This window comes from Melozone crissalis, unplaced genomic scaffold (assembly GCF_028551555.1).
Source record: "Melozone crissalis strain CALT ecotype California unplaced genomic scaffold, PUWL_Pcris_2 ptg000006l_1, whole genome shotgun sequence".
In the NCBI taxonomy this organism is placed as follows: Eukaryota; Metazoa; Chordata; class Aves; order Passeriformes; family Passerellidae; genus Melozone; species Melozone crissalis.
Window position 1 is genome coordinate 34,010,512 of NW_026535784.1, and position 16,743 is coordinate 34,027,254.

Sequence of the window (16,743 nt, forward strand, 5' to 3'; positions counted from 1 at the left end):
TTTTTATGAGACCTTCAGCTCGGATCCCTGCCTGAGCGTACCCACTTTTGCTGTGCTCAAAGGCACACGTGCTAATGACCTACATAGGACTGGAGTTCTTGAGAGGCATTGTATACAGCCTGCACTTTCCTTCTGGCTGCTGCTCTTAACATGTCAGCAGCGCCACAGCTACTGGCTTACAGCAGCCTTGCAGCGTGCCTGCAGTTGTCTTTCTTACATCGAGGTCTGCAATTACAATGCAGTGGAGCCGAGTGACTGTAAATACAGTGCAAACATCAGCCTTATGCTGGGTTCTGAAATCTTCCCATGTGGCTTCTTCTACAAAAAAAATGTCACAATCATTGATTCTGTGCAACTAATTTTTTTAGCTATAATTAGGCTGGTTTCTAAGTTGAGAGTTATTTATTCCACAACAGTGTTGTCATATAATAGATGCATGCCTATGGGTAAGAATGTGAGAGCATGCAACTCCTTACACAGGAAAATTCAATCTGGGACCTTGGAAAATTAGGGAACTTCTGTTTTCCAATAAATACAAACTCCTATTACAATCTGCAGCTTTTGTCAAGGCATTTTCAAAGTGTTTCTTACATTTGTCTGGGTAACTTCTCACAGACTTCCCAATTTACTGTGTCTTTTATGCCCATTGAAGAGGATCAGGGCAGTGCTTTTTCTGAGCAAGACAGCAAGATGTTTCAGGAACTTGATATTGCTTATTGGTCCAGTCATCGCTATTCATGATAAATGAAGAGCAGAAGCTAGCTGTACTAGTTTAAAAAGCCAAACCCAAACTTTGCAACTTGCTCCTTATGCTGAAAATCTCTTCCTCGTGTCCTTTTCTAACAGGACTTCTAATAGTAGTTTCTATTTCCATCTTTAGTTTGGCCACAAGATGGCAATAACTTGCAGACAAAATGAAACAGGCAGACCGATTTGAAACTGTCTCCCTTCCTGAGCTTTTCCCAGCGCTCTGCCCCCAGCCCCCCTCTTTTGTTTCAATATTTAATTGCATTTCTTTCGGAATTACTAGGCAACCCACCCCCAGATGTGCAGTTTAAAGGTGATGCGCTTGCAATGTTGTTTTCAGGATCTACTCCGTAGGGCACCATCATGTGATACTGGGGTAAGGTGGAGTTCAGCTTTAAGGGGGAGTCTCCAGCCTTCCTCACCAATCTTTAGGATCTGACTGGAGAAATACCAAAGGATCCTTCTCCTTTCCCAGCTCCTTCTCCATCCAGCCTCCTGGGCCAGCCCCCCGAGCAGACCAAAGACGGGCAGAGCAATTGCAAGGTGAGTTTCCACTATGGTTGCTTTTCCATGACTCTGGGTGCTTGTGTGCCAGTGAGGCTGGTGTTTGCTTGCTGTCTTAGGTGCAAGTGACAAAATCCAAGGGAGGATTAGGTTCCAGGTAGAACTTCTGAGCAGCTGGGTGAACCTTCAGCTTGGGCTGACAGCATTTTGCTCTTGCTTTTGAACAGCTCCGATAGTTTAACTGTACATTTCCATTCACCTCACAGCACGTTATTTCACCCTTTTTGTCTGCTGGTGCTAAACTTTTGCCCAAAATCTCTCATGGAGAGTCAGGAGGGTATGCTTGTGTGTGACTGTGCAATCACCCAGAGGGGTTTGAAGGGCTATGGGTTTTCCCTATGCCAAGACATCACTCAGAGTGGGGAGGGATCTCCTTCCTGACTTAGGAGACAAGGAGCAGTGCAGCTGTCTAGGAGATTGAACTTTATGTCTCTCTGTTGTCTGGTCCATTTCGCAGAAGGACAGGAATGATGGGGACTCCCCTTCACTTGGCAGTGGTGGACTTGCTGCTGGATACACTCCTGCACACATCAGAGAGGTTGCATCTCTGCTAAGGGAAAAATGAGGGGAGAAGGAGCAGTAGCATGTTCTGGTTTTGAGTTTGATATTTAATAAATAAGCAAGAGCACAGCTTGGCTATGGGAGTAGAAAAACCAAGACACCTTATCGCTGGGGGCAGTTTGGTCCCGGCTGGTGAAGGAACCTGCCCGGTTCCCTCCTTGCAGGACACAGCTCCTTGCCTGCTCTTGCCATCATTCTATCAAGTCACAGGGCTGGAGTGCCCACCTTGTGCCACACAAGTGGTGGTGGGGTTCATGATTAAATCCAGGTGTTGATTTTCAGACTCTGATAAAGTTACACTGTGGGAATTGAGGAGCCCCGGCTCTCCGCATCAGCCACACACTTTACATTTGGGTAAAGCACTTCTGGCTGTGACAGAAGTGATGCTTCAAGGAATCTTGGGGTAGAAATTTCTTTACTAGACCTTAAAACAGATTTGTTGGACTAGGAGATCTGATAAATTAAGTTAGCAGAAGGTCTGAGAGGTAATACTCAGGTGCATACCTAGATAGCTTGAAAATCAGAGTAATCACACAGACAGAGAAGCCTTTTGTCTGAAATCACTGCTGTTAACTCTCACAGTAAAATGCCTCTTAGAGGCGAGCTCCACTGCCTGTCACAGTTTCATGTAGCCTTGTGCTGACTGAAAGAGCCAGAAGAGCCAGCAGGGGCTAGCTCCTGACAGCAGTGACAGGCATGGCATTGGCTATATCACCCTTTGGCTGACCCTCGGGAGGAGCTGCAGCTGCAAGCCCAGCCCTCACACACTGCCCCAGCTCTGGCGCCCAGCGTGAGGCTGCTAAAAGGGTGTCTGCCACCAGTAAGAGACAAAGACAATTCTTCTCCAGAGATTTACATAGCACAGAGATTTATATCGAGTATCATTTAAGAACAAAAGCTCACCTATTCAGGGTAACTTCTATTGAAGTACGTTTTAGTGGGCAATGTTTTTACAGCTTTTCTGATAAATGCCATATGAAGTCACATTTGAAACCCACTTGTGTGAATTTTAAGTGGCATTACTTCCATTACCATAAGGTTAAGCGAGCAATAAATTTAGCTCACAGGAGTGGGCAGAGAGAAAGTTCCAGACTCAGTGTGGAATGCAGAGCCACTAATGATGCCCAGATTCAGTGGCACTAATGGCAAGTTGAAGTAAAGGTGTGTCAGGTTATCAATTAATTGATTTTTAATTGCATATCAACTAATTTGATTTTACTTTTTATTTGCCTTCTGAACACATATGCTTGATTTTCGAATTTTTAAAAGCCAAGGCCTTGCAAGGGAGTGGTTATTTAAGCATGCCTATTTCCCTTGCATGGCTAAAGAAATTTTCTGGGGTATTTAAAATTTGCCGAGTTTTGTCTTTTGTCCTGTATTCTTCTTTCTTTGCTGCACAGCCCTGCTAGCTAAGATTAAGATGTTCAGAATTCCTGATTTACCTTTGACTCAGTGCCAGCGCTGCTGAGGTCACTTGGCCGCTCAACATCAAGTATATGTGTTTCGGAAAAAAAAAAAAAGCAGCAATTGAGTCATTTTCCCACCCGTCACATTAGTCAGATGGGCTTTCCCCTCCTCCTCATGTGACGCCTGGATATAATTTCATTTAGAGCAGTTTAAGAAAGCAGACCTTTGCAGATCAAACTTGTGGAAAGGAGATGTAAAACATAAAGTGGAGGCTGCGCTGGTGGGAAGGCTGAAATCGCTTCCCGGCTCGCTATTCCGTGCGACTTGTGCCGGCGGGAACGGGCCGGGCAGGACGCGTGTCCCCGCTGCCGTCCTGCGCCTGGGTCCTGCCCGCTGCCTCTGCGCGGCCCCGCGGAGCGGCGGGAGCGAAACGAGGGAGCGGAGCGGCGGGAGCGGAGCGGCGGGAGCGGAGCGGCGGGAGCCCGGCGGGGAGCGGCGGGCGCGGGCGGCTCCGCTGCCGCGGGACAGGGGAGCGCCGCTCTCCGCCAGGGGCAGGCGCTGTGCCCGGCCGTGACAGGCCCCGCTGCTTCCCTTGTCCCCAGGTGCGGCGAGGGAGATGCGGCGCTGAGACTGAGGAGCGGGCTCGGCCCGGGCTCCGCTGCGGGGCCGGCGGGCGCGTCCTGAGCTCGGAGCGCTCTGGATGAACGCGGCGGCGGCGAAGGTCGGCGGCGAGTTGGAAAGAACATGAATACCTCGGTTCTCGCCCCACTGGGAAATATTTCCGGTCACCTGAATTTTTCGGAGATGAACTCGCAGATCTTGCAGTTTGATGACGAAGATTGCCATGTGCCTTTGGCCATGGTCTTCACTTTGGCCTTGGCTTATGGGACGGTGATAATTCTGGGGGTCTCTGGGAATCTGGCCTTGATTGTCATCATTTTAAAGCAAAAGGAGATGCGCAATGTTACCAACATCCTCATTGTCAACCTGTCGTTTTCTGATCTCCTAGTGACCATCATGTGTCTTCCCTTTACCTTCGTGTACACTTTAATGGACCACTGGATTTTTGGGGAGGCCATGTGCAAGCTGAACCCTTTTGTGCAATGTGCCTCCATCACCGTCTCGGTCTTTTCTTTAGTCCTCATTGCCATTGAGCGCCATCAGCTGATCATCAATCCCCGCGGCTGGAGGCCCAACAACAGACATGCCTACATGGGGATTGCTGCCATATGGATTTTAGCCACAGCTTCCTCCTTGCCTTTCCTGATCTACCACGTATTGACAGATGAGCCCTTCAGAAATGTAACATTTGATGAATATAAGGACAAATATGTGTGCTTGGACCTGTTCCCCTGGGACACTGCCAGGCTTTCCTATACCACAACGCTTTTGGTGATTCAGTACTTTGGACCACTTTGTTTTATATTTATTTGCTACCTGAAGGTAAGATAGAATGCTCTTGCAATATGTACTTCATTCTACCTGATGTTTGTTTATTCTTGCAAAGATGACAGTGGTAGGTTCATTTACCCCATGTGTTTCTCTTTGTTGAATTTCCTGCAGATATACATACGGTTAAAAAAAAGGAACAACATGATGGACAAGATGAGAGACAGTAAGTACAGATCCTCTGAAACCAAAAGGATCAACATCATGCTGATATCAATAGTGGTCGCATTTGCAGTTTGCTGGCTGCCTCTCACCATCTTCAATATCGTGTTTGATTGGAATCATGAAATTCTGCCTGTTGCTACCTGCAGCCACAACCTGTTGTTCCTGATTTGCCACCTCACTGCCATGATCTCCACCTGTGTGAATCCCATCTTTTACGGGTTTCTCAATAAGAACTTCCAAAGGGACCTGCAGTTTTTTTTTCATTTGTGTCACTTTCACTCCCGTGAGGAAGACTATGAGACTATAGCCATGTCCACCATGCACACTGATGTTTCAAAAACCTCTTTAAGGCAGGCAAGCCCCATCACATTTAAAAAAATAAATAGTGATGACGATGAAAAAATATGAAGAAGTAATAGAAATTCTACACCAAACTGCAAGAAGTGTGATTGCAGGTGAAGTGTGTCCAAGGACAAGCACAATTACATAACAAGAACAAAAAGAGTAACGTTTTTCTTTCTTTTCCAAGGAACTTTGATTGTTGTCACTTTGAAATTATGCGCTGTGAATTTTGCCCCTTTTACAGCTTTAATGTTCACAAAAGTTATATCTGAATTTTATTTTAAGACATAGTCAGACCTGCTACTACCTATGGTTTTCATCAGCTGTTTTTGTTCTGTTTTCTTTGTACAGTTCTGTGCTTCAGCACAAAGGTTTACTTATTGATTTTTTTTCAAAGAAGTAGTTTTGAGGAGTGTCCATTTAAGACCATTAGAAACAATATGAACCACAGGGGCACTGTCATTACAGACAATATCCACCAAAGAATAAAATTAGGAAATTCTGATTTGAAGAGGACTTTTTTTTTTTTTTAAGTGCATCTTTGATCAACATTAAAATCCTGTAAAATCAGTGTAGGTTTGCAAAAAAAGAATAGTGTGAAACCTATAGAGTATGTTTAAATGGGGCATACAGTTGTCTCATTCAAAGAGGCAATTTGGGCTGTAATCACTTAGTTTCAAAGACAGGATTAAGAAAGAAATTCTGCTCTCATTTACAAGAATAAAACCCTACAGTAATTCCACAGAGCACAATGGGATAACTGATGCTTCAGCACAGCAAATGAAAACATAAATGGGGCTTCAGTCCCAAATGATTACAGCTGGTTTTAATAATGCAGGCTTTTTAATTTAAAAAATCCAAACCCCATTTTTATCTGGCATCAGTGAGAGGGAGTTACTGTTTCTGGGATGAAATGCACCATCTGTTCCGAGCCTATGAACCATGTAAATTCTCCTTGAGACCTATGTCCAGAATCTAGAGGGAGATAGCACTGCTTGCTGTCTGGGCAAGGTGCAATTCCATCCTCACAGGTGACAGAGAAATTCAGGTCTGCTATTAAAAAAGTAAGATTGAGCCACCTGAATATTTTCATAGTAATTAGTGTTGATCTCTATAATTTATTTGCAGCCTCATAATACTTTGTGTTCAGGTGCAATTGCATAAACCTGGACAATCTCCAAAGGCAAAGGATGGTTTAATCAAGACCTGCAAAATTTAAAAGAAGGGTATGAATATAGGTTGGGTATAATTGGTATGTTTAGCTTCCAAACTCACAGTTGGTTGGAGTGTGGAAACATTTGCCAAATATACGCAATAGACCTCTGTTACTGCTTAAAATATATATCCTCTAATTAAACAAAATATTCGTGGCTAGATCCCAGTTGAGGGAAACCATATAACTGGACTGCTGTAAATGAAATTTCAACAATATCAGCCAGCTGAGGTTCTGTGTCATACAGTGTACTTTGCTATGTTATCAATGTCTTTTTGAATAATTGGCTTTTAAAAATACAATATAGACCCTACTTTCCTTCAGCAAGGTCAATTTAAATCATTCTGGCAGACAAGAGGGTCTTTAAAATGGATATAAATGTAAATGCAACAGAAATGGAAATCTGATGTGATATATTTCTAAGCAAAAATATCTCAGGATGTTATGGTGAATTTCATATGTTCCAGATTTGACATAGATAAATGCCTAAGAAATAAAAATTATTTGGGTTGCCAGTATTTAAAAGTGAAACATTGTGCCTTGTGCTGTCTTATAAATAGTGTAGAATATTAAAGTAGCAATGTGTTCTTGTGCATTATAATTCCATGTATTTGTCTACTGGAAGATAATTTAATTTAGAAGGAGTTTTCTGTGCTTGAGAACAGAGGCAGAATGTAGAAAATTAATTATAAGACAGAAGGTTCTTTCAGAGCTTTGGCCTTTTGTATTTTATGAGATTTCCTTTTTTTTTTTTTGTGCTTCTCCATGGAATGTGTTGTTAATAACTTGACAGGGGTTTCCCGAAATTATTTCTCTCTCATGTTGCAACAATTTTCATATTTCAAAGGGTGTGTATTTTCACAATGAGATACAATGTACAAAAACAGCCATGGGGTTTTTTTATTAAGATTGTCACAGTGCGTTTTTTCCATCACAAAAAGTCCCTGTGAATTTTATGGCTTTTTTCCTCCCTTTTTTTTTTTTTTTTAAGCCCTTTCCTTCAATGTAGTGCAAAAAGAAAATTCACTCAGTTGAGAAACTTTCCAGTTACTTTGCTGCAAATTTTTGACCAAGCTGAATTAGGTGCTTATACAGAGTAGGTGTAGAGGAACTTTAGAAGAGCCTGCTGGTGCTCTCTGCTTCACCTGCTTTGAACCAGGTGTGTGTGTCCTAAGATTTGGAGGTCTCCAATGGGATAGCAACCTAATTCTTCCTATGTCAACATTTGTCCTGCTTGAGGTACAGCCTTAAATCATGCAGCCCATCTGGCAGTGTGCCATACCATCTCCTGAGAATGCATGTCAGGTGTTTTTTGCCCCAGCACCTGATCAACAGGGTGAACTGTAAATGGGAGCATTCTTCCTGCTCATCCTTGCTGAGCTCAGGAGTCATTTTCCCTGTGCACCACTGTCCTGGAATCAGGCATCTCATGTTTCCTGACTTCCCCGCAAGAAGCCTTTCTGAGCCTCTGCTGAACACACAGGTTAGTGCTTTGTCACACAAATAGCACAGGGCACACTGCCTGTAATGACAGTGGAAATGAACACAGTGTAAGGACTGTTCTGCAGGAAAATGCATTTGGAGAATTTCAGAGGCAAAATCATGGCTCTTCTGAAGAATTTGTTATGAGGACAGAGATGAAAGTACCTCTCTGAGGTGCTGACCTAACATCTGCAGGGTGTAGCTCAGAGCTACTGAGAGCAGTATTTTTGTCTTTGGTTTCATGACTTGATGCTGGGGTTCTCCAAAGCTTTCCCCTGCCAACAGCCAGCTACAATACTGATCCTCTTTTTCATTTTCAGAGCTCCAGCATGGCTTCTCCTCTATATGCTGAATTTCTTTACAGGAGAATGTGACAGGTTTCGTGTTTCACTATAATTTTTCAATCATTCTGGATTGATATTTATTTCTTCTCCTCGTTGTTTTGTCAAACGTCCCACACTTCAGCACATGTTGATTCCTGTCTCAAAAGCCTGAAGATCCCTTTTATTCTTTCAGACTTGTAGCAAAGTTTTACTGACAGAAAAACAGAACAGTGAGTGATCTATAATGTATCTTATTATTTATGTGTCATATATTTCATATCAAATTTCCAGCCTTAAATGACAAATGTAACTATTTAATAAGCAGCAGTATTTGCTTCATTTGTCAGTTATTTTAGCACCTTAAACGTCACTTTGATCGACCACAAACATTTCTGCATAATCTAAACAAACCAGCACATTTGTATACCATGATAATAAATATGTCTGTGTTCCCATTTTGCTTTTTTCCCAAAAAATGGTTGTGTCATTGTTACTATGTACAGTAATTCACAACTTTCACATCAACATTAAAAAAGGATAATAAAAGAAGTGATTAATTGACAATAAAACCTGCCTTTGGTAGGCTAAGAGAGAACCAGAAAGTTAAAAATCTATATGTATATAATCTACCCTGTCATTATGACCACATAAAGAGAAAAAATTTAAACCAGGAAAACAAATCAACATGACAGAACCCCCGAGGGACTTGAGCTGATGCTGACTGCATCTCATCACTGATGAAGGTGTGAATGGCTAAGGGCTCATATATTCTGACTCTGTGGTCTTGCACTACAGTACCAGCTATTATTAATGGATCCTAAAGGGAAAATTTTATGCTGATTCATATTCAGACTGTAAATCAGTACATGTTTCAATTCAGGCCTGCATATCAAATTCTCATTTTGACCTCAGAGTAATATTTTCAGATCAATGAAACTGAGAACTTAAAGTTAACCATTTGCCTAAATGGTTACTACTAAATAATACTGCATTGCTGGCTGGAAGCTTGCACTCTTTCCTAAAAATAGGATTTTTGGATATTAGCTTCTTACAGAAATAAGGGAATGACATATAGTTGGTTGTTTGCTTGTTTGTTTTTTTTCTGGATCCTTCTCCTTTTTCTTTTTTCTGGGCCTCATAATGCTTCAGTTTAATGCTTTCCTTCCTACTTCTTTGTATCAAAGAACTTACCAAAGCAGTGCATAGAGAATGAAGACAATAAGGAGATTTTATATCTCCTCTTCTTTAAAGCATACAAAACATTAGGAAACATGAGCTTAAATAACATCTCTGTCTGCAACAGATTAAATTAATTCAGTTGAGTGGAAAGGGAAGAGGAATAGTAATTATAACCAAATGATAAATTTTGTTGACAGTCATTTATCAGTTGAAGGATATATACAGCTCCAAGATCTACCATGCCCTCTTCATTCTTGTGTTCTTTAATATGTGGTATCTGCTTCCCTGAGTTATTACTAATTAGCTGAGTCATTACTAAAGTTGATGTGAAAGAAAATTCTTCTCTACAGGTTTTGCAGAATTTCAAATGCTTGAGTACAACATACAAGATGAAAAAAATGTGATCAGCTTTGGCTCTTACACTTTAATTAACCTGTGGTCAGAAATCACTTCTATTCAGTATTTCTGCCCATGCATAACAAACAGTGTTAATGGTCTGATTGAAGTCGATATTTCAAATATTCGGGAGTGCATTCACAAGGACTAACTTCAGCTTTATTTCCTATCTCCAAAGCACTCACACCTACACTACTCTGGTGCTATGCATTACCAAACTGTGTTTCCCTCAGCTGTCCAAACAGCTGCCAAGCGGCAGGACTGCCATCTTCCAGGGCAGCCCTGGGCCTGGGGACTGCTGCCTCCCTTCCTCCACCTTCCAGGAGCTTCTGCTCTCACTTTGTGCTTCATCCCCTTGCTAGCTGCTTTCTGAGGAAGTAGAAATTTGTACTCTGATTTTGTAAAGCGCCTGAGTATACGATAAAATTCAGTTCTATTCAGGACAGTGCTTTAAATAGTTTCTTTCATTAAAATTATCTTCCGGCAAGTGTTTCATAGGCAAGTTTCTCAAAATTTAGAAGTGTATAATTTACAAAGCCTGTGTAGGAAGTATGTCCATATAGAACATCCAGCTCATTGCAGCAAAACTGCCAGCACACACTGTCTTGTGTTTTCCAAGCAGCTGAATTGATGATCTGATTATTTATCATAGGTCAGGCTTAGTTGCAAGAATTTGCCCCAGGTGAAAAGATGTTTGAAAGTGCTGCACAGTAGATGCTCTGCATGGTTAACTGGATTGCTACAAATTATGCAACATTTCAGATATACATGGAAATAGAGTTTGGAAGAGAGACAAAAAGCAGAACATCTAGATGAAGTCTTGATGCCTTCTGTCAGGCACAAAAAGACATAAAGGGAGAATAAAATATTTATTTATTTTGGAAGGCCAACAGACTGGCAGGTAAATGTGGTTTTTTGAGCCAAGTGGTGGTCAAAGAAGCATATATGACAAACAGGTTCTCTGCTCCCACTTCCAGAAAAAGAATATGGACCTTTATAAATGACTTTGAAAATATATTTTCAATATACTCTTTAGCTTGGATTAATCTAAGTTGCTTTTTGAAAAAAAGGAAATTAAATGTCTTTGGCACAATTGAAAAATATCAGCTTTTCATTGTACCCACCTACTGCACATGAATCCATTTGCTTCTTCTTCTGCACAAGATGGAGAAGGTTTGTTTATGGCAGGAGGAGTAACCTGATCAACAAAGCCCTCCTTGTCTCTCTTGGCTCATATCCACACTGATGCTGTGCTGCTGTTTTTCCCTTTGTAATCTTCCCCCTGCCCCAGCCTCTCCCAAGCTATGAAACACTCCCAAGTTTTTATTATGCTGTTTATGTTGTTACGTAATAAAAGCTGCCTGTGTAAATGTGTCCTTGGAAGATCCTATTCAATGTGTGCTTGAACATATGGGTGAGAGGCCATACAAAGCTTGTAGACGTGTGACTGGCAACGTGAAGATGTTTCAGGCAATAGAGAAGTTGATAATGTAGTTGTTGCATACTGTTATTTTTCATTTAAAGCTGTTTTTATAATTTTAATTCAAACAATCTAAATGTCAGCTTAGCTTACACATCTAGAGGAAACTTTCTCTTGGTGATCAGCCACCACAGACATTCAGCAAGAGGAGACACTGGGTAACACACTTTGTATCCTTACTTAGCCTTACAGCCTCTAACTTGCCTATAAGCTTCTCATTATTTGTACTACACTGGAAGATATATATGGCAAAGTCTTCACTTCTTTCCCTTGAAGACTAGTAAAAGTTGTATAATTAAGAGATTTAAGAGACAGGACTGGATTACCTTCTCTGATTTTTATTTCCATTATTATTATGACTGTAAAGTTCAAGGCTCTTCAATTATGCTTTGACTTATTATCAGTTTGGGCACAGTGCTCATCACCTGGATGTCAGCCACCATGCTGATATGCCTGTGGTTAGGCAGGTGCTGAAGTAAAAGCCTTAAAATGGAGGGTTAATGAAAAGCCTCCCATTGACTTAAATCAGCTCTGGGTGAAGTACTTTTAAGTGATACTAAGGTGCAATGCATGTCTGAACATCTGGATTTTTCCAGGGGACAAATTAAAAAGTCGTCTTCAGCTGCTTCTTACAGTATGGTTATCCTCTTAAGTTCTTCTGTGAGTTTTACTCTGATGTATTTTCTTGACACAATTACAAGTTAAATGTGTCCATTGGGCTGCCTGGCTTACTGATTTAAACCAATTTGCTTCACAGAAAATTGAAGAGGGTACTAGCAATTCATCACTAGCAAAAGTGTGGGCTTTTTTTTGATGATGATGATGATTATGATGATGATGATGATGACGATTACTACTACTGCTGCTTTTTTCACTTAATAAAAAAAAAGAAACCCAAAAAAATCACTAACAGTCAGACAGCATAGGTTATTTTAAATTTGGAATTCACTTCAGGCAGTAAGGAATTTCAGCCTGCAGCACAGGCTGTGAATTTACCTGGTAGAGGTGCACCTTAAGCAGGAACTTAAGCAGTCATGAATAAAACCACTGCAAAACATTGCTTAAAACAAATATCTTCAGAATTAGACAAGAGCACATTTAAGTCAACACACAGAAACTTGAATTCAAATATTAATTATTTTTGTAGTGGAATTTATGCATTCAGATAACCAAGTGACTTCATTAAATTATAAAGCCTGAGCCTGGTTTCATTCATATTAGTCAAACATTGCAGAAACATCTCTGATATTGTTCAGAAGTTTATGGAATGGATGAGCTGGGTAGATGAGATCAGTCTCTGAAGCTACAGATTTTTTTAAACTCATAGATTTTATCTTGCCTAGGTTTAGAGTAAGATAAGGAAATGAAATACCATGGCTTTTGAATTCCTTGATGATTTTCACTCAGTCCTGACAGATTTGCTGAAGCTTTCTGAGAGTGAAATGGTATTGGATAAGCTGAGTACCTGTTATTTAAATAAGGTTGTTCTTTTAAGCAGGACATACACATTATAGGTGTACAGTTAGGCAAAAAAAAAAAAAAAGAGCCAGACAAAACCTCTCTGCTCAGAACATATATTTTTATATGATTTCTTAAACCATATCCTCTCCTTCAAACACCACTCCAACCTGTGTTTTTCGTTCAGGGTAGCACAGGGAGAGTTTTGATGCCTTAAAAATCTCACTGAAGACTTCTGCCGTTACTGACCCAATCTGAAAGCTATGCTGATTTTTCAGTGCTGTCTGGAAGCATATCCCTGCTAAGAGGAGTACTTAATTATACTTCAGAGTATTCTGCTACTGTGCCCTATAGTTAGCCAGAATTCAAGATCATATGAGGCTGCTTTGATTATACAGAAGCTGAGATAAACATGTTCTTTATGCAATGCTATTTAAAAACACCTTTTATACAGTGCTGTTTCCAGAACAACAGAAAGACAAGTTCCAAGTGAGCCTGGGTTTGAGAAGCTCAATCTCTGCCTCCTTTAAGTGCTCTGTTTGCAGCTCTTCACACTGACCCTCTTTATTCTCATTGCAAGGAGCCACTGCTGGGACCACTGGAGTGGCAATGACACTCACCTCCTGCAGGTATGGTACAGCATTAAGCAACCCCTCTCCCCACCTTTCTCTCTTCCACACCTACACATCACCAGCACTTGTCAGACTAAAAGGTAAACTGAGCTGTGGCATAGATCCAGCTTAAGAACAATAAACCTAACAATAAAGAAGGGATTTGAATGGGGGAAGTGGTCCCATTTGTCAGCTGGTTACACAAACACTTGTTCTGGTGTGAAGGCAGAGGTTGGTGGGAGGAATGAGTGAATGTCTAAAGATGGGAATGCACAGTGCTTGGGCTGGCATGGCCATGTAAATACATTAAAACTGCATCCTAACTTTTTAATAAGGAAAATACTTCTTAATCCATCAGTGTTAGCTCTGACCTGCTATGAGGTCAACTATTTTGGGTGGCCCCCATTGTGTGAGCTGCTGGTTCTGCCTGACAAAAATGCTTGGTTGGACTTTCTCTAGATCCTGAGTACTTGCTGTTTAAAGGAGCTTTCTCTTGTCTTAGGATTTAAGCTTTGCATTCTGACAGCCATTTTGGCTTTTCCATATAGAAACACCTTTAACACACACTGTGCTGTAAAAGCTGTTAGCTCTTTTGCAAGAAATATAATAATCATGGAAGTATGCATTTTCTAGTAAACTCTAGAACCAAGTGCAGTGATTTGTGGTGCGAGTCTCTGGATTCCAAAACCTGGTATTTCTGTGGGATTCCTTTTTTGGTTTTCTTCACCTGGAAACTGTGTGGAAGAGACAGATTGTTGCAGGGCTACATCCAATGAGAAAAGTAAAGTTTGTGCAATTGAGTGAAAACTGAATTCAAGAAACTGCTGTGGTCAAGATTCCATTGATTCTATGTTTCTATGACTAGGCTAAACAATGTCACTAGCCCTTATATATGAGCTTTCTCCAAGCATATTCTGGCATGCCAGTAGGTTCAAACTGTCTTGCTAAAATCAATCACTTTTACCAGCAATTACTGTGTTGAATCACTGTGAACTTTAATTTTCAACTCACTTTCAAAGTTAGAACTTAGAAGGAATTGCCTTCATTCAGCTAAGCTTGACTTATGAAATCATATATGACTCAGCCTGTATGCTCCCTTGTAAAGAGCTCAGAGACTGATATTTGAAACTCATAAAATGAGAGGGCTTATTTACTGTGTTCACTGAAGCTCATTTGCATCAAATATTTAAATTTGAATAGCAGCGTTTTTTGAAAGAAAGAAATAATAACTAAGATCTGAAATGTGAAATTGTATTAACCAAGGTTTTAACTGACTCCCTAAGGTATAGATGTGCACTTTATATTAGTATCCAGTCTGGAGATCTTTTAACTGAATGTATTAGCAAACATATATCTTGTTTCCACATTACAACATTTGCATATAAATGTGTCATAAATGCATATAAACCTATTGTTAGACATACTGGAAAGATCACTTTGAATAAAGTGACTGAATTAAAAATCTAGAGGTTTTTAGAATACAGTAACTTCTTGACATTTCCAAACTTTCACAGTAAAATATAACTGGACTTTGATATAGTGTATTCTGTCACATTTCTAAAAAGAAACGGCCATAGCCTGGTATTTTGACTAATTGTTACAGTGATTGACAAGGGTGTTGGCCAACCAAATAACTCCCAAAGCTGCAGCCACCTCACTGGCCAGGACCTGAAGGGCTGTGGGGTTCAAGCCAATGAAAGCATCCAGACCGGGTCTTTCAAATGCCCTCTATAAGGGAGGGCTGGGGAAAGAAAAGCTCTCTCAGCCACAGAGACTTTGGGATGAGTGGTCTCTGTCTCCTGTGTCTCTGCCCCCACATGTGACCTGACAAATCAGCCTTTTCCTCAGTAAGTTTGCTTTCATAATATGGATATAAAATCTGGGAGATAAGGATGGAGTTCCTCTCTGGGTTCATTATGAAGTTTGCCAGAAGAAAGGGGGAGAAAAGGAGGTGCTGATTTTCCTTTGTGTTCCAGGACTGTTGGTATTTTGCTAACACTGGGGTACTGCTGGGTGTTCTCATTTTATTCTGTGGAGTTTTGTTTCATGATTTTCCTTCTGCTCTGTTCCTTTTTAAAAAATATATTACTCTTTCTGCCCAGCCTTTCAGATGATCTTACTAGCTCTCTCACTTAAAACATGAAAATAATTTGATGGCCAGTTTTCTAAAATCTAAGGTTTCTGTTACAATCATGGAAGGTAACTGTGTCTGAATCATAGAGTAGATGAAATAAAACCAACATACTATAATATAACTTTTTAACAGTAGAAATTGATTGTCATCACTAGCCGTTCATATCACAGTCTTAGGTTTTCCCTGCTGATCCCCTTTCGCAGCTTGTTAGAATTGCTTTGAATTTATAATTTGTGATGCTGGGAGTTTTAAATGTAATACAAGGTTACATTTCATCGACTTACTATTAAATATCAGGGCCCTGCTGTGAAGCCTACAGAAATCCATAGGAAAAAACTTTCATTGCAATATAATATGTGTATTCTTTACTGCATTGAACATTCATGGAGTTATGCATATGAGCTATGCATTTTCTTGTGTCCTGATTATTTCAGAAAGCCTGCTCAGAATTTTGCTACCCCTTTTCAATGACAATTAGCACACAGCCCTGCAGATTCCTGGATTCAGGGTTTTGGAAAAAATCTTCAGCTGCCTTCCCCTAGACAGAAGTGGGAAGCTGGGAGGGATTAATCTGCTGAGAAATACAAGAGATATTCCAGCTGATTAAAAAGCTGCTTAAGAGACTTATAGGTCTTACTAACTTGAAGAATCTTATATATATATATATGTGTGTGTGTGTGTGTGATGTAATGGACAGAATGTTGTGGACTGTTCTCCAAGGGACAGGGTATCTACACAGACAGCCTGCCTTTGAAAGAAAATCTTTCTTCATGAACATGAAAATCTTTCTTCATGAACCTGCTCTTTTGGAAAATCTTTCTTCATGAACCTGAAAGAAATACTTCTATATCCAAGTAAAGTCAATCTGCTAGGGCAAGTGCTTGTAATGAAGTCCCATTACAACAGTTCTGTCCAAAAGAAGGCAAAAGAAAATCAAAAGTCAATGAAGGTGAAAAACAGTAAGAAGCTGGTAGAGAACTGGGGATATAAAAAGTAGCTTTGGCAACAAAGTTACTGATTTAGTGCCAATGTTCTTTTTGACTATGGGTTAGAGAGAGAAACAACATTTGCAGCTATCTCCCTTCCAGGCACCAGATTGCTAAGAGAGGCAACAAAGCTTGCAAATGCTTTGGTAAAGTTCCAGTGTGGTGAATGGATCAGGAAAATGTGTAATAGCTTCACTGAACACTGAAATTGGAGTTGAAATAATAGGGTTGTTTTTTTTTTCAAGA

General features: G+C 40.5%; 1 protein-coding gene across 1 annotated transcript; it reads left to right on the plus strand.

Moving 5' to 3' along the window:
- Nucleotides 1-1,186: 1,186 nt before the first annotated feature.
- NPY1R (neuropeptide Y receptor Y1) lies at nt 1,187-10,729 on the plus strand. The gene is made up of 3 exons (XM_054295602.1): nt 1,187-1,290; nt 3,882-4,722; nt 4,843-10,729. Exons 2-3 carry the CDS (start codon nt 4,024-4,026, stop codon nt 5,299-5,301), a joined length of 1,158 nt encoding a protein of 385 aa, XP_054151577.1. The 5' UTR covers nt 1,187-1,290; nt 3,882-4,023; the 3' UTR covers nt 5,302-10,729.
- Nucleotides 10,730-16,743: the final 6,014 nt, after the last annotated feature.